At 59.5% G+C, this 24,407-nt stretch overlaps 3 protein-coding genes across 4 annotated transcripts in view; 1 reads left to right on the top strand and 2 right to left on the bottom strand.

Annotated features, from left to right (window-relative positions):
- DHRSX (dehydrogenase/reductase X-linked) overlaps positions 1–18,887 on the bottom strand; it is a 138,515-nt gene extending 119,628 nt beyond the window's left edge. Inside the window, exon 1 of the mRNA XM_047847393.1 lies at positions 18,760–18,887. Coding sequence (XP_047703349.1) covers positions 18,760–18,868 — 109 coding nt within the window. The 5' untranslated portion in view covers positions 18,869–18,887. The remainder of the gene's footprint in view (positions 1–18,759) is intronic.
- On the bottom strand, positions 9,684–18,897 carry ZBED1 (zinc finger BED-type containing 1). Of its 2 annotated transcripts, none has more exons than XM_047847369.1 (2): positions 18,760–18,897; positions 9,684–13,163 (listed from the first exon to the last, which is right to left on the bottom strand). In XM_047847369.1, exon 2 carries the CDS (start codon positions 13,108–13,110, stop codon positions 11,026–11,028), a length of 2,085 nt encoding a protein of 694 aa, XP_047703325.1. In that variant the 5' UTR covers positions 13,111–13,163; positions 18,760–18,897; the 3' UTR covers positions 9,684–11,025. The 2 variants fall into 2 exon arrangements, with proteins under 2 accessions (XP_047703325.1, XP_047703326.1); XM_047847370.1 differs by having other exon boundaries at positions 9,684–13,160; positions 18,760–18,891.
- Positions 18,867–20,994, top strand: LOC125159244 (basic proline-rich protein-like). Its single transcript, XM_047847353.1, has 3 exons — positions 18,867–19,453; positions 19,727–19,982; positions 20,224–20,994. The coding sequence occupies exons 1-3, from the start codon at positions 18,867–18,869 to the stop codon at positions 20,992–20,994; spliced, it is 1,614 nt and encodes a 537-aa protein (XP_047703309.1).
- Positions 20,995–24,407: the final 3,413 nt, after the last annotated feature.

Genomic DNA, 24,407 nt, shown 5'->3' with positions numbered 1-24,407 from the left:
TGAATGGATAGATAGATAGATAGATAGATAGATAGATAGATAGATAGATAGATTTGATGGATATATAGATAGATGATAGATAGATAGATAGATAGATAGATAGATAGATAGATAGAAAGAAAGAATTGATAGGTAGTTAGGTAGACACATAGGTACACAGATAACAGATGGATGGATGTTTAAATACATATATGTAGGGGCGCCTGGGTGGCTCAGTCGGTTGAGCGTCTGACTTCAGCTCAGGTCATGATCTCACGGTCCGTGAGTTCGAGCCCCGCCATTGGGCTCTGTGCTGACAGCTCAGAGGCTGGAGCCTGTTTCAGATTCTGTGTCTCCCTCTCTCTCTCTGACCCTCCCCCATTCATGCTCTGTCTCTCTCTGTCTCAAAAATAAATAAACGTTAACAAAATTTTTTTTAAATAAATAAATACATATATGTATTGAATCTCAGATACACGACCAATTTCAGCATAAGCATATCCCGTGCAATATTCTGCGGACTGGCCAACTGCATTCACACATCGCACACATATCTCTTTAGCAGACGGTGGTCCAGCCACATCCTTGCTATTGTGTCCAGAGCACACGGTCTCATCTTGGGCAACGTGGACAAGGTCAGAGCTCTCCCCAACCTTCAAGTTCTGGCCCCACGGAGCTTCACTACCGCCTACGGGAGTGTGCCTCAGGTGTCGCATTCTCCTGTAAGCAGCAAGCAGCCAGCCCACACCAAGCAGACTTTGCTCAGAAATCTACTCCCTGAAACGTGCAAGTCCCCCACGGGTGAGGTCTACCTTCCGCCCAACACTAGCACACAACTCAGCCAAGGCCTCCATCACTCGATTGCAAGGACCACCTCGTCTCCACAGTGTCCAAGAACCTGTTCCCAGTTCCTGTCTGAGACCTCACCAGACGCACCTGCCACGTTCCCAAGCTCACCTTCATTCTGTACAAGATGATGCCTGTCTGTCTACGTCTAGGGCAACAGAAGGTCTCCCCAAAGATGTCCCACTGACCTGGGGGCTTCAACAACACACATCTGTTGTCTCCCAGTCCTGGAGGCTGGGAGTCTGAGATCTAGGTGGGGCCAAGCCTGGGAGGCTGAGATCCAGGCAGGGCCGAGGCTGGGAGGCTGAGATCCAGGCAGGACTGAAGCGGGGAGTCTGAGGTCCAGGTGGGGCTGAGTCTGGGGGTCTGAGGTCCAGGCAGGGCTGAGGCTGGGACTCTGAGATCCAGGCAGGACCAGAGGCTGGGAGTCTGAGATCCAGGCAGGGCTGAGGCTAGAAGTCTGAGATTTAGGCGGGGCTGAGTATGGGGGTCTGAGGTCCAGGCAGGGCTGGGTTTTGGAGTCTGAGATCCAGGAGGGGTGAGGCTGGGACTCTGAGATCCAGGCAGGGCTGAGGCTGGGGGTCTGAGGTCCAGGCAGGGTGGAGGCTGGGGGTCTGAGGTCCAGGCAGGGGTGAGGCTGGGAGGCTGAGATCCAGGCAGGGCTGAGGCTGGGGGTCTGAGGTCCAGGCAGGGGCGAGGCTGGGGGTCTGAGATCCAGGCAGGGTGGACGTTGGGGGTCTGAGGTCCAGGAGGGGTGAGGCTGGGGGTCTGAGGTCCAGGCAGGGTGGAGGCTGGGGGTCTGAGGTCCAGGCAGGGCCAAGGCTGGGAGTCAGAGATACAGGCAGGGTGGAGGCTGGGGGTCTGAGGTCCAGGAGGGGCTGAGGCTGGGAGTTGGAGATCCAGGCAGGGCTGAGGCTGGGGGTCTGAGGTCCAGGCAGGGCTGAGGCTGGCAGTCTGAGGTCCAGGCAGGGTGGAGGCTTGGGGTTTGAGGTCCAGGAAGGCTGAGGCTGGGGGTCCTAGGTCCAGGCGGGGCTGAGGCTGGGGGTCTGAGGTCCAGGCAGGGTGGAAACTTGGGGTTTGAGGTCCAGGAGAGCTGAGGCTGGGGGTCTGAGGTCCAGGCAGCGCGGAGGCTGGGGGTCTGAGGTCCAGGCAGGGCTGAGTCTGGGGGTCTGAGGTCCAGGCAGGGTGGAGGCTTGGGGTTTGAGGTCCAGGAGGGCTGAGGCTGGGGGTCTGAGGTCCAGGCAGGGCGGAGGCTGGGGGTCTGAGGTCCAGGCAGGGCGGAGGCTGGGGGTCTGAGGTCCAGGCAGGGCTGAGGCTGGAGGTCTGAGTTCCAGGCAGGGTGGAGGCTTGGGGTTTGAGGTCCAGGAGGGCTGAGGCTGGGGGTCTGAGGTCCAGGCAGGGTGGAGGCTGGGGGTCTGAGGTCCAGGCCCCACCGAGGCTGGTTTGTCCCGAGGCCTCTCCTCTGGGTGCACAGATGGTCCCCAGGTGGTCGTCCCTCCCGACGTGTCTGTGTCCTGATCTCCTCTCCCCTAAGGACCACAGCCCTAGTGACCGCATCCTACCTGACCATCTGCAGAGACCCCACTTCCAAAGACGACCCCCTGGCAGGTACCGGGGGCTAAGACCTCAGGGTGTCTCTGGTGGTGTGGGGGGAGCCCAATTCAAACCCTCGTGACCGGTGTGCACGCGTGCACAGGTCCGTGCGGGACACGCGTCCGTCCCGGGTCGCGGCAGCCTGGCTGGAGGGGCTGAGCCGGGCACCCTTCCCGCCCCGTTTCCTCCCCGACGGTGCCCGGGTCGACCCCACGTGCCTCGGGTCCTTCCCTGAAAAGCCGGGGCAAAGTCACAAAGGATGAATCCCCACACAGCAGCTCGTGTCCGGCGGGTAGCGGAGGGAGCGTGGCGCAGCCTGCGCTGTACCCGGGTTGGCTGAGGCCGCCGGCGGGGGGCAGCACTCACGCCCGCCGCTTTGCTCCGGAAACCAAAACCGCGGGGCTTAGCGGCTCCGGGTTAAGCACACAACACGCACGAGAAGAAGAAAAGTAACCAATCCCCCCCACGCCCGTGAGCTTGGCGAGGGCGTCACGTTCGCAGGCACCGCGAGAGGCAGGTCCCGCGGGGCCCTCTTCTTTGTCTGGAACCTGAACGCGGGGGGTCGACCTCGTGCCGGCGAGCGCCAGCGGCTGGGGAAGGGGTCACAGGATAGCTGTGCGCACACCCGGGTGTGCAGAAGTCCTGCAGGGAAAAGCAGGGTCACGGCGACCGCGTCCAGAAACCGTTTAACTCTGGCACCGGAAGGGTCTCGGGAATGACGGGAACGTGCTTTTGTGCGCAAAGACGTCTTGCAAAAGAACGTGAACACCGGGGCGCCTGGGGGGGCTCAGTCGCTTGGGCATTTGATTTCGGCTCAGGTTATGATCTCGCGGGGAGTGGGTTCGCGCCTCGTGGTACCTGCACAGAGTCTGCTTGGGATTCTCTCTCTGTGTCTGTGCTCCTCCCCTGCTCACCCTCTCTCTCTCCCTCTCTCTCTCTCTCTCCAAATAAATCCGTTCAGTAACTAATTAGCTAACTAAATATTTCTCTCTCTCTCCAAATAAATCAGTTCACTCAGGAACTAGTCTGGCCCTTATATTCCTGGGACCCCGCGTCTCTTAGGCAGGAAGTATGTACTCGCCAGGGTTCTCCCGAGAACAGACCAGCAGACACCAGTGGAGACGAGGAGAGAGAGACAGAGACAGAGAGAGAGATTTGACGTAAGGAATTGGTTCGTGCCAATTGTATGCATTTGAGGGTGTCTGTCTCCATTCTGCAGGGCCGGTCAGGAGGCTGAGACCCAGGGACAAGCTAAGGCTGCGGCCAGAGTCCAAAGGCTGCCTGGAGACAGAATTCCTTCTCCCTCTGGGGAGCTCAGTGTCCTTTCTTGTGAGGCCTTCAACTGATCGGACGAGGCCCACCCACAGTATAGAGGGTCGTCTGCTGATTGCAATGTTCACCTCCTCGAGAAATATCTTCCTAGCAACGTGCAAACCGGTGTTTGACCACATGCCCGCACTGCACGGTGCAGCCAAGAGGACGCATAAAATTGACCATCAGAAAATAGACGCCGTGTCGTACAACAGGCGCCCCCGGCCACCGCCTGGAAGATCGGACCCAGGTAAGGGAGTGAGCTCCTTCGTGTGAGAAGCCACTGCCCTGAGTGAGGACAACAAGGGATCAGAGGGGCAATCCCAAGAAATATGCCAGTACGAACCCAAGACCCACAGGGCTCTGCACACATTCCCTTCATATGGCTGGTTCCCTGGAAAAGCAGGGTGAACGTACGGGTGGAAGAAACAAGAAGTCAGCAACAGACATGACAGGGACTTGGGCAGCAGACGGCCAGCGGGGCCAAGGGGCCGTGGATAAGGCACCCAGATGACCCAAGTGCCCGGAGGACATCTCATCTTGTGACCAGAGGAAGCTGCATCCTTGTGTGGTCCTAACCCATCTGTCCTGATTTATTTCACAAGGGACCAAACTGTCCTTGGGCAGGTGGATGGATGCATACACCGGGGCCCACGCAGGCAAGGGAATATTATTCAGTGTCAAATAGAACTGAGCTCTCCAGCCATGACAAGACATGAAATTACCTTCAATGCACATTACTAAGTGGAAAAAAACCAAAAAGTCTGAAAAGGCTTCATCCTGTGTGATTCCAGCTATAAGACATTCTGGAAAAGGCAAAGCCATGGGGACAGAAGAAAGATGGGCTGCCGGCAGGGGCTGGGGAGGGAGGGACGAGGAGGGCAAGCACAGACAATGTTTAGGGCCGTGCCGTGGGTCTGTACGTCGCTCTAATGATGGACACGCATCACCGTACGTGTGTGCAAATCCACAGTCCGTACAACGCCAGGCGTAAAGTCTCACGTAAATCCAACTATGCAGGGAAACCGGGGACATTTCTGTATTTTCCCCTCAACTTTGCTGTGTGTGCACCTAAAACTGCTCTAAAAAATAAAATAAAATCTGTTAATTAAAAAAAAAAAAAGGAAAGGAAAGAAAAGAAAAGAAAAAGGAAAAGAAATACAAGGCTATGCTAGATGTGGTGTTCAGGAAGAGCCAACCGCCAAGGAAATATCTGTCCCGGGAGGAAGAATAAGTAGAAAAAATATGCTCCCTGTGCAAGACACAGAGGCCGTATCCTGGGCATGTGCTGGGTATTTCTAAGTAGCACTGCTTTTGCAAGTGAATATAAGCTCCTCCCCTCCCATGGGCTGGGAGCAAGCCCTGAGCAATGTGGTTGAAGGGGAGAGTCGCTTGGGCATGACAGTCGGGGCGTCTGGCCCAGCTGAATTCACTCAAGTGCTCTCGTCAACCGGCCCGTGTGATGGTGAATCATACATGCCAACTTGACTGTGTTGACAGAAGCTCAGAGAGCTGGGGAACCATTCATTCCTCCTGGGAGTGTCTGTGAGGGTGTTTCTGGAAGGGATCAACATTTGATTCGGAGGATTGGGTCAAACCGAGGGTTTTCTGCACTCTGGGTGGGCCTGGTCTAATCAGTGAACGGCAGGAGTAGCACCAAACACGTGGAGGGAGCGATAATGTCTGTCTCTGCTGGAGGTGACTCATCCATCTCCTCCTGCCCTTGGACATCAGTGTCCCTGGTTCTCAGACCTTCAGACTCACCATGAATCACACGGCAGCCAGATCATGACACTTCATGGTCTCCTAAGTGCATGTGTCAATCCCTCATAAAAAATAAATAGATCCAGATTCAGATGCGTGGCTGTGTGGTGGTCAGAGTTCTCCAGAACAACAAAACCAACAGGACAGCTCTATACAGGACATAGGAGATACATGGATGGATGGATGGATGGATGAATGGATGCAGGAGACGCATGAGTGGACTGAGGGATGAATATAGGGGAAGGATGGATAGACGGATGGATGGATCGATGGATGGATGGACAGATAGATGGATGCAGGGGAGGGATGAATGGAAGGATGGATGGGTGGGTGGATGGATGGATAGATAGCTGGCTGGCTGGCTGGATAGGTGGATGGGTGGAGGGATGGATATAGGGGAATGATGGATGGAGGGATGGATGGATGGAAGGAGGGAAGGGATGGATGGATGGAGGGATGAATATAGGGCTGGCTGGATGGATGAATGGCTGGATGGATGGACGCATGGCTGGCTGGCTGGATGGATGGATGGATGGATGGATGGATGGATAAATGGATGCAGGGGAGGGATGAATGGAAGGATGGATGGGTGGGTGATGGCTGGCTGGCTGGCTGGCTGGCTGGATAGGTGGATACATGGAGGGGAGGGATGCATGGATGCAGGGATGAATATAGGGGATGGATGGATGGATGGATAGATGGATAGACAAGTGGACAATTAATGGATGAATGGATGGGTGGATGAATGGAGGGGAGGGATGGATGGATGGAGGGATGAATATAGGGCTGGCTGGATGGATGGATGGATGGACGGACGGACGGATGGATGGATGTATAAATGGATGCAGGGGAGGGATGAATGGAAGGATGGATGGGTGGATGACGGCTGGCTGGCTGGCTGGATAGGTGGATACATGGAGGGGAGGGATGCATGGATGGAGGGATGAATATAGGGGATGGATGGATGGATGGATGGATGGATAGATGGATAGACAAGTGGACAGTTAATGGATGAATGGATGGGTGGATGAATGGAGGGGAGGGATGGATGGAGGGAGGGATGAATATAGGGCTGGCTGGCTGGATGGATGGATGGACGGACGGACGGACGGATGGATGTATAAATGGATGCAGGGGAGGGATGAATGGAAGGATGGATGGGTGGGTGATGGCTGGCTGGCTGGCTGGCTGGATGGATGGATAGGTGGATACATGGAGGGGAGGGATGCATGGATGGAAGGATGAATATAGGGGATGGATGGATGCATCATGGATGGACGGATGAATGGATGGTTGAATGGGTGGGTGGGTGGGTGGTTGGATGGATGGATGGAGGGATGGATGGACGGACGGATGGACAGATAGATGGATAGATGGATAGACGGATGGATGGATGAATGGATGCAGGGGAGGGATAAATGGAAGGATGGATGGGTGGGTGATGGATGGATGGATACACTGAGAGACAAGTAATACATACATAATAGATAGGGAATTGATAGGCAGGTAGAATATGCAATAGACTATAGACATAAACAGATATAAATAGGATATATATAAACACAGAATCCATCCCATGCAGACACAGAATCACAAAGCTTACTATGTACATAACAAATTAAGATGGACGTAATTACGGTGAGGTTGCCATCTGCCCATAAAGAGCAGTGCCGATGTCCCCAACATTGTGCATGAGACATCGTCCTTCCTGCCTGCTGTACAGTCACCAGGTCCTTTCTGGGAAAACCCAGCCATGAGCTTCTTAGGAAAAACGTCCCCCCACCCCAAACTCTGAGATGAAACGCACTTCAGAGACAGGTGCAGAGGCCACAGGGCTCCATCATCCTAACCGAGAATGTGACGGCCCACATCCCCAAGCAAGCTGCTCCTGAGGAATGTGCCCCCCCCATCTGCTGTCGGTCCCCTGCGAAATGCACGCCTTGTCTCCTGTCACCGGGAGAATGCAGCATGTCTGGGACAACGGAGAAGCCACTGGATGCAGGAGGTGGGACGGACCTTGTCTGTGGCCAGAGGTCTGAGAGCTGAGTGGAGAGTCTGAGAATGTGCCCAGAGAAAGGAATGTGGACAGCATGAACAGAGGGGCCGCATGGAGACCCCCAGCCTTGCAGAAACAGCCTACAGGGCCCTGACATGCACCAGCACCCGAAGAACCCAGGGACGAGGAAGGCTGGGAGTCACTGGTCCAGGAGGGACCCTGGGTCTATGTGTCTGGCAAGCAGGGAATGTCTACACGGTGGCTGCAGGCTGTGTCTTGGGAACCGAGTTCTGGGCACAGGATTGTCTCAAACGGCCGAGGTGCCTGTGTGCTCAGAGCATGGGGCCGGTGTGCATCCCTCGGGACCCCGCAGAGGACAGGAGGCTTCACCAGGACTGTTGCAGCAGCCCAAGGAAACGTGACCTTCCACCTGCACGGACAGAGAAAGGAAGCCGCCAATGGTCAGAAAAACGTGGCCAAGGGGGCCACCCTGGCGAAGCTGAGTGAGGCCACAAGCCGCAGCCTGAGCTCTGAAATGTCACAAGAACAGCTGGGCCACATTGCAGGGCCTCACTTCACAGACACCGGGAGGGGCTGCCTTGAGGATCAGGTGCGCAACGGCATGAGGGAACCCAAGAATGACCTGGCCAGGAAGACACAGAAACACTGCAGACCCAGACGAATGGATGGATGGATGGATGGATGGATGGATGGATGGATGGATGGATACATAAATGGGTGAGTGGATGGGTGGGTGGATGGATGGATGGATGGATGGATGGATAGATACATGGCTGGCTGGCTGGCTGGCTGGATACATGCCTGCATGGGTGGATGGATGGATGGACACACTTGGACCTGACCACAGATAAGCAGTCTTGCACATCATCACCACACAGGGAAGAAAAGCTTCCCTGTGCCTTGACCCCAGCAGAGGACGCACAGGTGGTGAGCTCTGGGGGCCCAGCATCGAGGACGAGCCCACTACAGCCCTCGGGCAAAGGGTGGGCAGCCCATTCCTTGTTAGACCCCTGTCCCTGCCCAGCATGAGCACAGTAAGGATGGTGTCTGTGCTCATACGTGGCTGTCACGTTTGCAAGCAGTACTAACCCAGTCAGAAGGGCCAGACTGTTTCACACAAGAGACGCACAATGGATGGGAGACTTGCGCACACCATCTGTGCACACACAGGGTCACAGGTGCACAGGGGTCACTCTGGCTCCTTTTCTCAGCCTTCTTGGGGCTGTTATAAAACAGAGTTAAAATGACGCCCTCCTGCAGAAGACGAACAAGGAAAAAGAGAAAAGTGAAGAGAAAAGAAAAGAGAAAGGAAAGGAAAGGGAAGGGAAGGGAAGGGAAGGAAAGGAAAAGAAACAAAAAGAAAAAGAAAAAGAAAAAAAAGAAAAAAAAAAGAACCAAAGATTAAAAAAAAAAAAAACAAAAAAACAAACCCAGGTCAGACTTAGGGCTTTAGAAGATGCGAGCATAAACCCAGATGTGCTGTGTAGACCCAGACAAGAGAGTGCAGATAGGCTGGGGGCTGTGTGCGCATAAGCAGTGCTCACGGACCCCCACAGTGCCCACCGGGGACACACAGAGACAGATGTGCATCCCAGGGAACACGATGCAGTGGGCAGGTTCACAAGACTAAAAAGGGGCCTCAACTCAATACGTGTGTGTGCAAAAAAAATTTTTTTGTTGTTGTCTGTCGCTTGGGTGGCTCAGTTGGTCAAGCAACCAACTTCGGCTCAGGTCATGATCTCACAGTTCACAAATTCGAGCCCCAGGACGGGCTCTGTGCTGACAGCTCAGAGACTGGAGCCTGCTTTGGACTCTGTGTCTCCCTCTCTGTTTGCCCCTCGTCTGCTCATGCTCTGTCTGTCTCTCTCTCTCTCAAAAATAAATAAACAAAACCATTTGCCTCCTAAGCCAACCCAGTGAAGGAAAAGGCAAATGCCTGCTCCTCCTGGTATCACGTCACCAGGGGCGGCTTTATTCACACACATAATTGGGATGCACAAATATCCAGAGGGGACCACACCTTTTCTCATCTCCAAGGACCTCAGAACAAAGCACAGTGAACTCATTCTTGGAGGGCCAGCAAATCCCTTAAACAAACCAACCAACGCCTCCCTTGTGGTTCGACTGCTTCTTTCGCGACGAACACACATCAGACAAGTTCATTAGCAGCTCATTTCTTTCTCCGGTTTATTCAACAAGAGTCAAATTCCAAAGCGTTAAATAAGAAAAAGGAAAGAAAGGAAAGAAAGAAATCCCGTGGGGAAGGCTCATAGTCAGTTGTTGGCGTCAAGATACAAGCCTGGGCCTGTAGACACTGGGGGGGGGGGGGGGGGGAAGTCACCTCCCAGAGGACACGGACCAATCCCGGTTGGTGATCGACCGTGACGCTCTCAGAAGCCGGGGCCCTGCACAATGTCGCCAGCAGCTTGCCTGTTGAGCCACAGCGACCCATAAGTACCCAGTGGTAGTTTTTTTGTTTTGTTTTGTTTTGTTTTGTTTTGTTTTGTTTTTAAATGGGGGGGGGGGGGGGGGCTCACGGTGCCGAGTTTAAAAGACAGAACGTAAGGGTTCCTTGCCCCGGATTCCCATTAAATCACTCTGGGTACATGCAGGCCCCTGGTATTCTGTACAAGCAGGGCTTGGAAGGGTGCGGGGGCCTTATTCGCATCCTGAGAAACACGGTGGAGAAACCAGCCCTTGGAAGCATCGCTCAGACACACACACAAACAGCCACCCGCAGGGCTAAAGCTGCCGGCGGTGCAGGGCTCAGAAAGAACCACGCCCACAAAGCGCATGGGGGCACAAGGGGGCAGAGACGCCCGTGGGAAAGGCACAAAACACCTCTCTCCCTGCTGTTGGGGACGCGGCTGCCGCCCACGCGCCTTTGGAACGCATCGCACGAAACCTAGAGCCGGTCTGTCTTGCAAACAAGAGGCGCTTGGGCTGAAGGAGCGCGCGCATCCTTCCAGCCCACACGCAAGGTGCCAAGGTCAATTCGAGAGTAAACGTGAGTGCATCAGTGCCCCAGATGCGTAAAGTCCTTGTATGACGGCGTCTGGCGACGGAAGGACATGGGAGCTTTGATTTTTTTCTTTCTTTTTTTCTTTTTCCCCATGCCTGGGGATTATCCCAACCCCTCTGGGTCGGGAGTACTCCGTCCTTGGGGGGTGGCAAGAGAAAGGAGCCTCCCCCCTTCCCCTCCTGGCTGGGGATCTCTGGGGCTTTACAGTTGCAATCAGCATCCAGCCAGCGGGTGAGTAAAGGGGCTTCCAGAAGTTTCCTAGTTGATTTGTGCCCTTCCGCTGGGGCGCATGGAGGCTCTCCCAGGAAACGCGCGGAGTGGCTGCTCCTGGATGCGCACAGCCGCGCGTTTGCGTCCTGCGCCTGCGTTGGTGACGGCACCGGCTGCGCACGCGCATGCGCGCAGGTGCGCACCGTGGGTATTTACAGCGGACCACACATCAAGGGTCAGCTTCGTGGTGACGCCCCCCCCCCCCCCGCCCCCACCGCGGCATCTACACAAAGCCGCTGTCCCTGATGCCAAAGAAGCCGGCGTGCACGGCGTCGCCCAAGGGGAACATGTGCTCATGGTTCAGGCCCCACTCGCCCTCGTCCTCGTCCTCGGGCTCGGCCTCTGCGCCGCTGCGCGCATTCTCGTACAGGAAGACCTGCTCGTCCACGTGTGCGGGGGCCAGGCGGTTCCTCTTGGCGCTGACCACGTTGGCAGACGAGCCGAAGAGCCGCTCTGGGAAGACGCGGGTAGCCGCCACGCACCAATATTTCTGCAGCACCTTGGGCAGCACGGGGAACAGGGCCAGGCGGTCGGACCACCACTTGAGCGGGTCCTCGTTGAGACCCAGCACCTTCTGCGACTTGAAGTTGCTCAGCTCCTCGACCACCTGCGCATGCCACTCTTCCTGGTCCTCCGCGCCCCCCGTCTGGCAGAAGATCTCGGCCAGCATGCTGTTGATGACGCTCGTGGGCGGCGGCGTGGACGCCAGCACCAGCTTCTTGACCGGGGGCTCCTCAGGCAGCGCAAACATCTTGTCCTCTGCCGGCTGGTAGCCGCCCTCCTTGACCTTGTCCAGTAGCCCCTTGGCCTCCTCCACCACCCTGTTCTCCACCTGCTGCCTCTCGAAGGCAGACAGGAAGGGCAGACGCTTGTAGCGGGGGTCCAGGAAGGTGGCCACGTTGAGGAACATGTCGATCTCCGGCGTCTCCTGGTAGGTCTTGGACAGCTCCTTGGCGATCACCTCCTTGGCCATGCTGACCTCCTTGCAGTCGGTCTCCTTGATGTTGAGGGTGGTGTTCAGCAGCATGTGCAGCAGGGGCTTCACCATGCTGATGGTGGGGTACTTGGAGGCGGACAGCATCTCGGCCACCTGCTTGAAGGGCTGCAGCAGGTCCACCAGGCCCTCGATGGTGGCCCACTCGGCCGCCTCCAGCATCAGGTGGTGGTTGTTGCTGTCCTCCACCAGCACGCCGGCGATGACGAACTGCTGCTCCCTCAGGCGCTGGAGCATGGCCAGCGTGCTGCCCCACCAGGACACGCGGTTGCTGACCAGCATGCAGGGAGCCACGTTCTGCTGCTTCTGCTTCTCGTAGAGCATGTACATGGCCACCGCGGACTGCTGGAAGTACTCGACCAGCTTGCAGCAGCGGCCGAGCAGCCCGGCCAGCTTGGGCAGCTGCAGGGCGCGCTGGATGCCCGCGTTGAACGTGTGGCCCAGGCAGGGCATCTGGACCGAGATGTCCAGCAGGGAGCACGCCTTGGCGATGTCCTTGCCGCCGTCCGTGGTAGCCCCGAACACCTTGCTGCTGATGCCCCACTCGATGAAGGCCTCATACAGGACCCGGGTGATGCACTCGGCCGCGTTGTCCTCGGGGACCTCGAACGTCTTCAGGCAGCGGGAGCCCACGGACAGGCAGCCGGGGGCCCCACCGCCCAGGAAGTGGGCGGCCAGCGTCACGTACGCCCGGTTCTGGTTCTCACTCCTCCACATGTCGGTGGAAATGCCGCACCAGGAGGCGTCGCCCAGCTCCTTGAGGACAGCCTCGCGCACGGCGCCGTACTTCTCGGGGATGGCCTTGCTGCACACGAACTTCCTGCTGGGCAGCTCGTACCTGGGGTCGGCCGTCTTCAGCAGCACCTTGAAGGTGGGCTCGTCCACGATGGAGGCGGGGTACAGGCCCTCGCAGATGAGGCCGAGCACGGCGGCCGTGAGCTCCTGCTGCCGCTTGCTCTCGTGGCCGTGGCCGGCCTTGGCGGCCAGTGTGTCCGGCGGGGCCAGCTGGGAGGCCTCAGGCTTCAGCTTGGAGAAGGCGGTGGCGAAGGCCTCGCGCATCTGCTCCGTGTTGCTCTTGACGAACTCGCAGAACTCGTCGGGGTGGTTCTTCTCCAGGTGGTAGGACAGGTTGGAGGTGTTCCCAGAGTAGGCAATCTGAGCCATGCAGATGCGACAGTATATCTTTTTCCACTGCAGGATGCATCCCTCGGCGTTCGTGTCAAAGCCGAAGTACTTCCACACTTTGCTTTTGGCGCGCGGGTGGGCCACTAACTTGAGGTCCGTCTGGGACGGGTCCAGGCCCTTCGCCTCCATGGCTTCTGTGCCGCGGCCCGCCTGTGGGGCCTCCACTCATTCCTGCGCACCTGCTGGGAGCCGGGAAGACAAACACAGCGTGAGAAGGGACCCAGGCACGGGCGAAGAGGGAGCGAGCACGCGGTCTGCAGGCCGCGGGGCACGGGGACCCGACCGGGGCGTGCGTGGCTTTGGCAAAGCGGAGGGGGCTCGCTCGCGCAGCTGGGCTGAGTGCTCTCTTCCTGCAGCTCAGTCCCACGTGCGGGGACGCCTCCGTGCGTCTGAGAACATGCACGTCTGTGGGTTTCTCTGTCCTCATAGCTCCTTCCTCACGTTGGCTGTTTATGGTTTCCTGTGCTACCGCATCCGCCAACCGGGCACCTGCCGGGAGGGGTCACTCTCGGGGACACTGCTCGCTGCGTGCGGAAGCCCACGTCCCCAAGGACCCCGGAGGACCCACCACCGCCGCCTGCTCAAGCCTCGTTTTGGGACCGAGGACGAGAGGTGCACGGCGTCCAGGAAGCAAACACAGGATTTCACTTTCGACAGGAGAGCCTTTACGTTGCCTAACAGGCATAGCAATTTTTTTTTGTTTTTTTGTCCTCCAAATTTGACAGTTTAAAGCGACGCCTTTGGGAACATGGCACGCTCCCTTTTGAGCTTGGGCACGTCCGTGATCGGGAACGTCGTGGGGGCAGGAACGGACATCGTGATTCCGGGAGCTTCTCAAAATGCCCCCCTGTGCGCAGAAATATGCATTTGCTGTGCACGGGTCCAGCAACGCCAGGCTCTTGGGGGGGAGGTTTTCATGGCCTAGGAGACAGGCCCCAGGGTGCCCACCGTCCCTGAAGCCCCAGAGTCTGGCCTCTTGGAGCCGCCAGTCAGGGCGCAGATGCCCAAAAGGGCAGCTGGGTTCTGTCGAAAGGTCTCTGTTAGGTCTGCAACGTTTTAACCCGCCATAAAGTGCTCAGGGCGTCACAAGGCAAACTACACCAACCAGGCATTTTCTGAGTATTGGAGACGTGGTCAGAACAAAATCTCAGGGTGCACAGGAAACCGAAGACTAGACCTCCCACTGAAATGCAGGTACTCCCAGAACCTGGAAATGGAACCACATTTGAAATAGGACCCCACTGTGATTAGGTGAAGGATGTCAAGAAGAGGTCGTGGGAGGGACACAGCCTCAAGTCCAGGGACGCCAGGAGCCCCCAGAAGTGGAAGAGGCAGGAAGGACCCTCCCCTGGAGCCTCTGGAGGGAGTGGGCTCAGACTGGCCTGGATCTCAGTGGTCCTGCCCCCCCTGGATCTCAGGGTCCCTGTCCTGCCTGGATCTCAGTGGCACTTAGGTAAGGGTGACCCAGAGCAGTCCTAGGACAAAGGTGAAACTTTAAAAGATACTGAGTGTCAACACCATGCCGCAAAGGCCCCCGCATCCTCACAGGCAGGCACGCCCCTCCACGCTGGCCTGCCTGAGGTTTTTCAGGAAGATGTCACAATACCCCTGACGGGGCATTATGGTCCCCGGGCGGCACAGAGGGCACCACAGCTGTGACCCGCTCCAGGTAAGGAGCTAAGATACGGGGCGCGGAGTCTCCAGGTCAGGTGGACAGTCAAGGATCCGCGAACAGTGCGGCACCCTGGTTCCGGAAGGGGAACGTCGGACCCGAGGAACACCATGTGGGTGTCCCAGGTGTCCAGTCTCCCTACCACGTCATCATCATTAGAATACGTGTCTTTAATTTAGCGGAATGAGGTCAGGAGACCCCGACCCCCGGCGGCATCCCAAGCAGGGCCTGTGGGCGGGCGGGTCTTCTAGTTGCTTTCTTCCCCTTGGTGCACAGAGTTAAGTCAGAAACTCAGCCTCCCTCCCCCTCCCCCCCGCCCACGGCTCAGGACAGCAGGTGACGGTTTCCCGTGAGCCCCTGGAAGGCCACCGGGCAGGGCTGCCTTCCGCGGTCTATCAGGTCCGTGCCGACACGGCCACCTCTAAAGGTTTCTTCAAGGCCACCTTTCACAGCTCATACTGGCGGGTGCTCCAAGGGCCTCTGGGGGACCGTCCCCAAGAACCCCCCCCCCGGGGGGACTGCAAGCTCTTGCCTTTTTCAATTTTTTTTTTTAACGTTTATTTATTTTTGAGACAGAGAGAGACAGAGCATGAACGGGGGAAGGTCAGAGAGAGGGAGACACAGAATCCGAAACAGGCTCCAGGCTCCGAGCTGTCAGCACAGAGCCTGATGCGGGGCTAGAACTCACGGACCGCGAGATCGTGACCTGAGCTGAAGTCGGCCGCTTAACCGACTGAGCCACCCAGGCACCCCACTCTTGCCTTTTTCAGAGAGCGGTCGGTATCCTTCCCAAACAGCGCATCCCGAGGTGGGGGGGGGAGGGCAGTGGACACGGAGCCTACCACCTTCCAGAAGTCCCGGCACTCAAGAGACCAGTGAATGGCGAACACCAAAAACAGGGCCACGACAGTCGCTAGCCTACTTTGCCTCCTGGAAAAATGTCCTTATTTTTTTTCAACTGAAAAAACTGTGTCACTGCTAATAACAGATCATTGGCTTCTGTTATTTTATGTATGCATTTTTTAACGTTTATTTACTTTTGAGAGAGAGACAGAAAGACAGAGCATGAGTGGTGGAGGGACAGACAGAGAGGGAGACACAGAATCCGGCCCAACGCAGGGCTCAAACCCACAGACTGTGAGATCATGCCCTGAGCTGAAATCAGACGCTCAACCGACTGAACCACACAGATGCCCCCCAAACAGAATTTTTAAGAATTTTCTGCAATATCAGAACGGCGCCCTGAAACACATCAAGTCGATTTTCTCTCCTTTTCAAAACTCACTGATGCATTGAGACGTGTAATTTCCAACAGACAAACCCTCCGTTGATGGTGCCAGCGTGAGCAGGTGTCCCCAGACAACACGGCAATTTCCGGAAGGTTTGAGGCCAGTGCTTGGGCGTTGGGATGACATTGGGATATTAAATGCGGTAAGATAATAATAATAATAATAATAATAATCGTGTATTTTTAAGATCTGACGGATAGATACACCTCAGCGTGTGATGGGCCATCTGGCCAGGGTTGCCCACACAAAAAATCTGGAAATGAGACTATCTCATCGGAACTCGGTTTGCTGATATGCCGTCTCTAAAAAGACATGACCAACATTCATTCCTGAGTCTGTAACGATCTTGTTTGTGGATCAATTTTAAGAAATTGAGAAATTTTAGCAGGCAGGACCGCTCACCTCTTAGCTCTTTATTTCTTACCTGCATACAGTCTGAATGACATCAGACATCATGCCTGCCACGTGTAACCCCTTTTATAAAACGTGCAAGAGACAAGCACCTGGCTGGCTCCATCGCTTAAGCGTCCGACTTCGGCTCAGGGCATGATCTCACGGTTCGTGGGTTCGAGCCCCACGTTGGGCTCTGTGCTGACAGCTCAGAGCCTGGAGCCTGCTTCCGATTCTATAATACTCTCTCTCTCTCTCTGCCGTTTCCCTGCTCGTGCTCTTTCTGTCTGTCCCCAAAAATAACAAATAAATAAATAAGCATTAAAAAATAAAACAAATAAACAAAAGGTACAAGAGCCATCTCCTGGTCTGAGTTCACACAAAAACACTCAGCTTTTTACTGTTTAGCTCGAGGCCCCCAGGACAAAGTTCAATGGCTCTCCTTCAAAGGTGCGGTCTGGGGAGGAGAAGATCACAAAAGGTTTAAAAGGCACAGCAAGGCGTGGGCAACCGGCAACCAGCAGACCTCAGAGGAGACCCCCTCTTCCCACAGTATCTAAAATTGTCTCTAACGCGACAGACAGGCGGGGGGTTCGCCTGGGGCCAGCCAGGAAAAAGTTCATCTTTATATGTAACGATCCAGTTCTGGGGCACAGATAAGGACTCCTCTGGCGGACACGTGACTTCAGGACTGGCTTGTATTTTCACCGTTTTTTTTGTTTTTTTTGTTTTTTTTTTTTGGTTTGTTTGTTTTTTTTTTAATCAACAAGTGGAAAGACCAGACCAAGCCGTCAGCTCTGACACACAGAAACAAGTTCTTGAAACACGCAAGTTCAAATCCCGTTGCCAGATTGAACCTGTCTTTTCTGGGAACCCCATGGACGGGCTCCTACACAGGCGACAGAGCCCATCTAAGGGGCCCGTCTAAAAGCGAAATCACATGGAAACACAGAAGCCACCACGTCCTACAACTTGGGGCGCCTTGCCCATAGCTCGTCACTGTGCCCAAGCTGATTTAAAAGGCACCAGTTGACTTCCCAGTACTGGCTGGCTCGTCACCCCCCACCTCCGCTGCCTTGGCTTCTACTGCCTATAAATGTGTTAGAAAATACCAAACTCCAGTGTATCAGACGACGCAAAACTCAGGTAAAAATCAAAGATTCACTTCCCTGAGTGGAGGTTGGGGAGGGTGGGGCTCCCCAAAAACAATAATCTCTTCTTCCTACTCACAGCTGAGGCTCTCAGGGTCTGACCCAGAGCCCCACCCCCCCACCCCCCTCCGTTAGCGGCTAGAGGGCGGAACTGAAAAGTACAGTTGGATCTTGAACAACGTGGGGGTGAGCGGGGACCAAGTGCCCCCAGCCTGGAAAGCCGGCTTGAACTTGCGGCTTCGCACACAGTTCGTGAGTGTGGACCCAGAGCCTCACGGGTCCCAGGCACGGCGCGCTGGCCCCTACTTTGTGTATCAAGTAGAAGATGAAGGAAGCTACAGAAAAGGAAAGGTGATTAAGAAAATGGGAAGGGAGAGAAAACGCACTCGGAGTGGTGTGGTGTCATTGTGCAAAACAAACACAAACACAAACACAAACACAAAAACCCAGAAAACTCGCATGTGGGTGAAACTGCACGCTTGAGGCCGGAGTCGTTCAAGGCTCAGCTGTATTTTGGCGACAACACATGCTCTCCGTGTGGCGCGTCTCGGGGTGTGGGGCGGGGGGCTGGGGGTCCTGCGGGGTGCTCCAGGGACTGGCACAGCTCCCTGGGACCCCGTCCGCAGGCGGCAGCAGAGCCGGGGGTATGGACTGCAAGGTAGCGCACTAGCCCAGCTCCCGGCGAGTGCCGTGTTTGGGAAAGGACTCCTCTGTGGCCTAAAAATAACCCGCGGCCCCTGCGCACCCGCTGGAGGGGGGGGGGGGGGGGGGGGGCCCGGGTCCCCGTGAGGCCGCGCGCGCACCGGGGCCTCCCGGCGGCGGGGTCCGCGGCCACGCGGCGGGTCCCCAACGCTGCCCTGCGCGCCGGCGGGTCCCGACCCGGAGCTCCGGGCGCAGCGGGGCGCTGTTCCGGGCGCGGGCACCGAGCGGGCCCCGGCCAGGCCTTCCGGGAAGAGGCCGCCGCCGCCGCGCCCGGGGCTGGGGGAGGGGAAGGGGGCACCTCCGGGGCGGCCCCGCGCGCGCCGTCCCCGCGGGGACCCCCGGCGGCGCGCACGGCAGCCCCAGGGCCGGGGAGCGGGAGGGGGGGGGCTTCCGGGAGACCCCGGCCCCGGCCCGGCGGCAGCGAGGAGCTTCGGGGCTCCCTCGACCCCCGCCCCGCCCCGGCCCGCCGCGCGCGCCTCCCCCCTGCAGCCGGCCCGCCCGCGCCTCCCCCCCCGCCCCCCCCAGCCCCGCTGAGCGACGAGCGCGCCGCCCCCTCCCCCCCAGCCCCGCTGACCTGGCTCCGCGAAGCCCCCGAGGCAGCGCCGCAGCAGCTGCGCCAACACCACCGCCGCGCCTACCGCGTAGACCCGCAGGGCCGCCCGCGCCGCAGACAAAGGCGACATGGCTGCCCGGCCGCCGCTTCCGCGCCGCCCGCCGCCGCCGCCCGCCCCCGGGACCCGGCGCGACACCGGCCGGCGGAAACGCGCCCGCGCGGCCCGCCCTCCAAGCCCGCCCCGGCCCGGGAGCCGGGACCCCGCCCCGACCTCCCCCCCCCCCCCCCGACCCCCGCCCGAGGCCCCCGCCCGAGCCCCCTCCCTGACCCCGACGCGACCCCCGAACCCCGCCCGGGACCCCGCCCCAACCCCCCCGCCCCCCGAACCCCGCCCGGGGCCCCCGCCCCGACCCCCCTCCCTGACCCCGACGCGACCCCCGAACCCCGCCCGGGACCCCGCCCCAACACCCCCGCACCCCTCCCGGGGCCCCCACCCGACCCCGGGCCCCTGCCCTGACCCGGACCCGACCCCCGAACCCCGCCCGGGACCCTGCCCTGACCCGACCCCCGAACCCAGACCCCAGACCCCAGACCCCCGACCCTCGTTCGAAGCCCCCGCCCCGGCCCCGGCCCTGAGCCCCGCCATGACCCCGACCTTACCCCCGATCCCCGCCCTGACCCCGACCCGACCCCCGAACCCCCACCCCGGAACCCCGCCCTGACCCCGACCCGACCCCAGACCCCAGACCCCAGACCTCCGACCCTCGCTAGGGGCCCCCGCCCCGACCCCCCTCCCTGACCCCCCTCCCTGACCCCGACGCGACCCCCGAACCCCGCCCGGGACCCCGCCCCAACCCCCCCGCCCCCCGAACCCCGCCCGGGGCCCTCGACCCGACCCCCCTCCCTGACCCCGACGCGACCCCCGAACCCCGCCCGGGACCCCGCCCCAACACCCCCGCACCCCTCCCGGGGCTCCCACCCGACCCAGGGCCCCTGCCCTGACCCGGACCCGACCCCCGAACCCCGCCCGGGACCCTGCCCTGACCCGACCCCCGACCCCAGACCCCAGACCCCAGACCCCGACCCTCGTTCGAAGCCCCCGCCCCGGCCCCGAGCCCTGCCATGACCCCGACCTTACCCCCGATCCCCGCCATGACCCCGACCCGACCCCCGAACCCCCACCCCGGAACCCCGCCTTGACCCCGACCCGACCCCAGACCCCAGACCTCCGACCCTCGCTAGGGGCCCCCGCCCCGACCCCCCTCCCTGACCCCCTCCCTGACCCCGACGCGACCCCCGAACCCCGCCCGGGACCCCTCCCCAACCCCCCCGACCCCCTCCAGGGGCCCCCGCCCGACCCCGGGCACCCGACCTGACCCCCAAACCCCTCTCGGGGCCCCCGCCCCGGCCCCGGGCCCCTGCCATGACCCCGACCCTACCCCCGACCCCTGCCCTGACCCCAACGCGAACCCCTAACCCCGCCAGGGACCCCACCCCAACCCCCGACCCCCGCCGAGGCACCCCCGCCCTGACCCCGACCCGACCCCCAACCCCCGCCCTGACCCGGACCTGACCCCCGACCCCCCCGGGGCCCCCGCCCTGACCCCGCCCCGACCCCGGGCCCCCTCCCTGACCCCGACCCGACCCCGGGCCCCCTCCCTGACCCCGACCCGACCCCCGATTCCGGACCCCCGCCCGGGGCCCCCACCCCGGGCCCCCGCCGCGCATCCCCCGCCTGGGGCCCCCACCCACGAACCCCGAATCCCGCCCGGGGCCCCGGCCAGAGGCCCTGACCCCGGACCCCCACATCGACCCCAGACCCCCGCCCACGGACCCTGCCCGACCCTGGACCCCCGTCCGAACACCCCCCCGGCACCCCGCCCCGGGGACCCCGCCATGACCCCGGAACCCCGCCTGGGGACCTGCCCACACCCCAGACCCCCGCCTGGGAACCCCTCCCTGACCCCAACCCAACCCTGGACCCCGGCCCGAGAGTCCTGCCTGACCATGGACCCCTGCCCGGAACCAGATCCGGACCCTGGACCCCTGCCCGGACTCCGCCCCAATCCTGGACCCCTCCCCAGACTCTTGCCCCCCTTCCGAGACTCCTCCCTCACCCGGACCACACCCTGGATCCCCGCCCGGTGCCTCCCCGCCTCCGCCTCCGGACCCCCTCCCCAAACACCCTGCCTGACGCTGCCCGGACCCTGGACCCCTTCCCCGGAAACTCCACCGCTACCCCGACCCCTCCCTTGATCCTGCGACCCCGACCAGATCCCGGACCCCAGCCGGGGACCCCTTCCTGGCCTTGCCCGACTCTGCCCAGGGGCCCTGCGTCTGTCACTTGCTAGGGACCCAACCCGGATGCTGGACCAGAGATCCCCATCCGGACCCCCAACCCCTACCCAGTGACTGCCTAGCAGGCCCAAGACCCCCGACCCGAACCCCACCCAGATGCCAGAACCCCACGAGGGGACCGCACCCATGGACCTCTCCCGGACCAGGTTCCCCACACACCAGACCCTGGCCCAGGAACCCTGGGTGGAGCCTTGCACAGGGCCCCCGCCTGAAACCCAGATCCGGGATTAGGACCCCTGCCCGGGACTTCCTTCCAGATCCCGCCTGGACCCGGGTCACCCACCTAGGGACCCTGCCCAGAGGTAGGATTAGAGACCCCACCCAGACAGCACCACCCACCCTACCCCAGCCTGGGCCCCTGCCCAGACCAGAGACCTCTCCCAGAACCTGGAAGTCCTGCCCAGGCACCCCTTCCAGACCCCAGGACCCTGCCCGCACCCAACACTCCTGCACAGTGCAAAACTCTACATGGACATCCACATGAATGAATCCCTGCCCAGACCTCGCACTCCCCCATCCAGACCCCCACTCAAGTCAGGGACCCTCACCCAGACCCCTACCAGACCACAAAAGTCCTATGAGGACCCCCGCAGGCCCCCACCCAGACTCCCGCAGGGACCCCCAGCAGACCCCACTGGAATCACACATCCCCACACATCGTGGCTGGGGACTCCCTATGCTGCTTCTGGTCACAGTCCTGCCTGGACCCCCCTGAGCACCACCCCCCCGACCCCTGTTGGGATCACTGGAGTTTCACTGAGTCTCCCCCACAGACCCCCTACCCAGAACCCCCCCACCACGATGGACACCTAAACCTGGCTACCCCACAAGGACCTCAATACCTACCAGAACCCAAGACCCCCACTCATATTGCCCTTAATGCCAACAGCCACCTGAATGCAGATTAGAATCTCTTACACACACACACACACACTAGGAGAGACCACCGGATCCCACACCTGTCCATAACCCCCCGGATCCCAGACCCCCACCAGGACCCGGGATCTCCCAGGACTCCCTCCCCTAGGAGGTGAACCCCGCCCCCCCCAGGCCTGACTGCAGGCTGCACCCTTTCACTCCTGGCCACCTGGACTGGCTTCCCATGCGAATCTAAGATGCCAGGCACACACAGCTGCTTCCTGCAACCCCCAGCCAGGTTCGGAAGGTTTCTTTTGGCCTTTGCAACCTTCTGTGCTGCAGATCAGGAAACTGAGGCCAAGAAGCCTTCCCAGGATGCCCTGTGGGACCAGAGTACATGGGCCTGCCCTGCTCGGCCAGGTGCACCCAGCATAGACCATCGGGGAGAGTCACCGTACCTGTCACCTGTGCCCTGTTCCCCACAGCAGCCCCTGCCGTGTGGGGTGGGCCGTTTGTGGCTCACAGCGTGAAAACGAGGGTGTGGAACCCGGGGTTCACCAGTGAGCCGCGGGATTTCTCAGCGTTTGTGCAAAAGCAGCCAGGACAGGCATGTGGTCCCCTCCTCTACTCTTGTCCAGTCTCCCCTAAGTGCCATATCGTGAGGTTTCTGCAGCCGTGAGCTGGGGAAGGGGATCCTGATAGCTGAGACCTTGTCCCAGATGCTTCCTGCAGTGCTTTTAGGGGACCACCCCCCCCAAGTCACCTTCCTGATCTGGAAGACACAGATGCTTCTTCAGTCTGGTTTTTATCACACTTGCAATAAATCACCCCAAATGCAACTGCTCGAAACGAGACACTGGTTCCACTCAAGGTCTCCCGGGGTCCAAACTGGGGCGTCCACCCACTGGGTCCCTGCGGGCATCCCCCGGACAAGGATGAGCACGAGCTCTCGGGGGCCGTCGGCAGGGGGCAACCCTGGGCTCCTGGAGGCCCCTCTCTGGCCCCGGCGGGTGTCCCCCAGACCCCTCTTCTTGCAATGCGTGCCCCTTGCCCTCTGCCGTATCTCTGTGCCTCCAGCTGGACAAGGTTGTCTGCTTTTGAGGGCTCGCGGGATTAGAACGGTCTGAGCAGGTTAATCTAGGATTACCTGCCTATTTTCAGGTGCATAGCTAAGTGACGTCTGCAGAGTCCCCTGTGCCGTGTGACGATGCACGCTCACGGCTGCTGCAGGGACGCGGGCCCGGCCACTGGCTGGCCTGCTACAGCGTGGTCTAGAGATTCCTGTCCGTTCGAGGAGCCGCGGGCCCCACCGCTTGCAGGTGGGTTGATCTGAGCCCGAAGAGGAAGGCACAAGCCCAAGGCTGAAACCCTCTGTGGGAAGACGGTGAGGCAGAACGGGGCTCCCGTGTGGTTGTCCCGCGGCCATGCCCTCCCGCAGGTGCCCCGTGCGCAGTGCGAGGACCTCATGATAACCCTAAGATCTCCGGACTGTGTTTACAGTTTTCCTTGTTTTAAAGTCGGGGGTGGGGAGGGGGGCCCCTGGGTGGCTCAGTCGGCTAAGCGACTGACTCTCGATTTCAGCTCAGGTCATGCTGTCACGGTTCTTGAGATCGAGTCTGGCCTCAGGCTAAGCACGGGGTGCGGAGACTGCTTGGGATTCTCTCTCTCCCTCCCTTGCTGTCTGCCCCTCCCCTGCTGATGCTCAATCTCTCTCTCTCTCTCTTCCGAAATGAATAAGCAAACTTAAAAAATAAAGAAATAAAAAATAAAGGGGGGGGGGTGTGCAGAATGCAATAATGGTGGATATAAACGGTGCCTGCAGTGAGCCTCCAGGCATTTTAGGAACAGGAGCACCACACGGCCCTGGTCCCCGTGGGAGGGTGTGGTAGTCCTGTTGGAATAATCCCACAAGCTGGCGGGGACCTCGAGCCTAGTGGTCAGGCGACAAGCAAGGTCTGAGCCTGGCCCCCGGGATCAGAAGGGGCGTGCAGTGAGGGGGGAGCAGAGTGGAACGGGGAATTAGTAGGTTGCTCAAGGGTCTCGAGTTCTATATGGAAGCATAGGGTATAGGGCCCGAATATTGGCCCTTACAGCGTCATGTGGTTGGGAGTGTGGTGGCCAAGGGACGTGGTGGAGGGGAGGGGGCGTTCTGGTGTTTCACTGACCGGCAAGGCCACAAACGCCGAGCCCAGCTGAGCAAGCACACGGATGTTTCCCCTACCCGTCTGGAGAGACTGTTTTAAAGCCTGTGTCCTAGAGGTGGGATCCAGAGTGGCCAGAAAAGACACACACACACAAAAAAAATCTGAGGCACCTGTTAAAAATGCAGATTCCAGGGGTGCCTGGGTGGCACAGTCGGTTAAGCGTCCGACTTCAGCCAGGTCACGATCTCGCGGTCCGGGAGTTCGAGCCCCGAGTCGGGCTCTGGGCTGATGATGGCTCGGAGCCTGGAG

The sequence above is a fragment of the Prionailurus viverrinus genome, unplaced genomic scaffold, assembly GCF_022837055.1.
Source record: "Prionailurus viverrinus isolate Anna unplaced genomic scaffold, UM_Priviv_1.0 scaffold_48, whole genome shotgun sequence".
In the NCBI taxonomy this organism is placed as follows: Eukaryota; Metazoa; Chordata; class Mammalia; order Carnivora; family Felidae; genus Prionailurus; species Prionailurus viverrinus.
This window is presented reverse-complemented; position numbering and strand designations above follow the sequence as displayed.

What these genes read in the sequence shown, in the direction of transcription:
- ZBED1 (XM_047847369.1), bottom strand. Translation starts at nt 13,110, where the DNA reads ATGGAGGCGAAGGGCCTGGACCCGTCCCAGACGGACCTCAAGTTAGTG.
- LOC125159244 (XM_047847353.1), top strand. Translation starts at nt 18,867, where the DNA reads ATGGCTGCCCGGCCGCCGCTTCCGCGCCGCCCGCCGCCGCCGCCCGCC. An exon ending in AACCCCCACCCCGGAACCCC is followed by an intron (nt 19,454 to 19,726) that starts GCCCTGACCCCG and finishes CACCCGACCCAG; the next exon opens with GGCCCCTGCCCTGACCCGGA. An exon ending in ACCTCCGACCCTCGCTAGGG is followed by an intron (nt 19,983 to 20,223) that starts GCCCCCGCCCCG and finishes TAACCCCGCCAG; the next exon opens with GGACCCCACCCCAACCCCCG.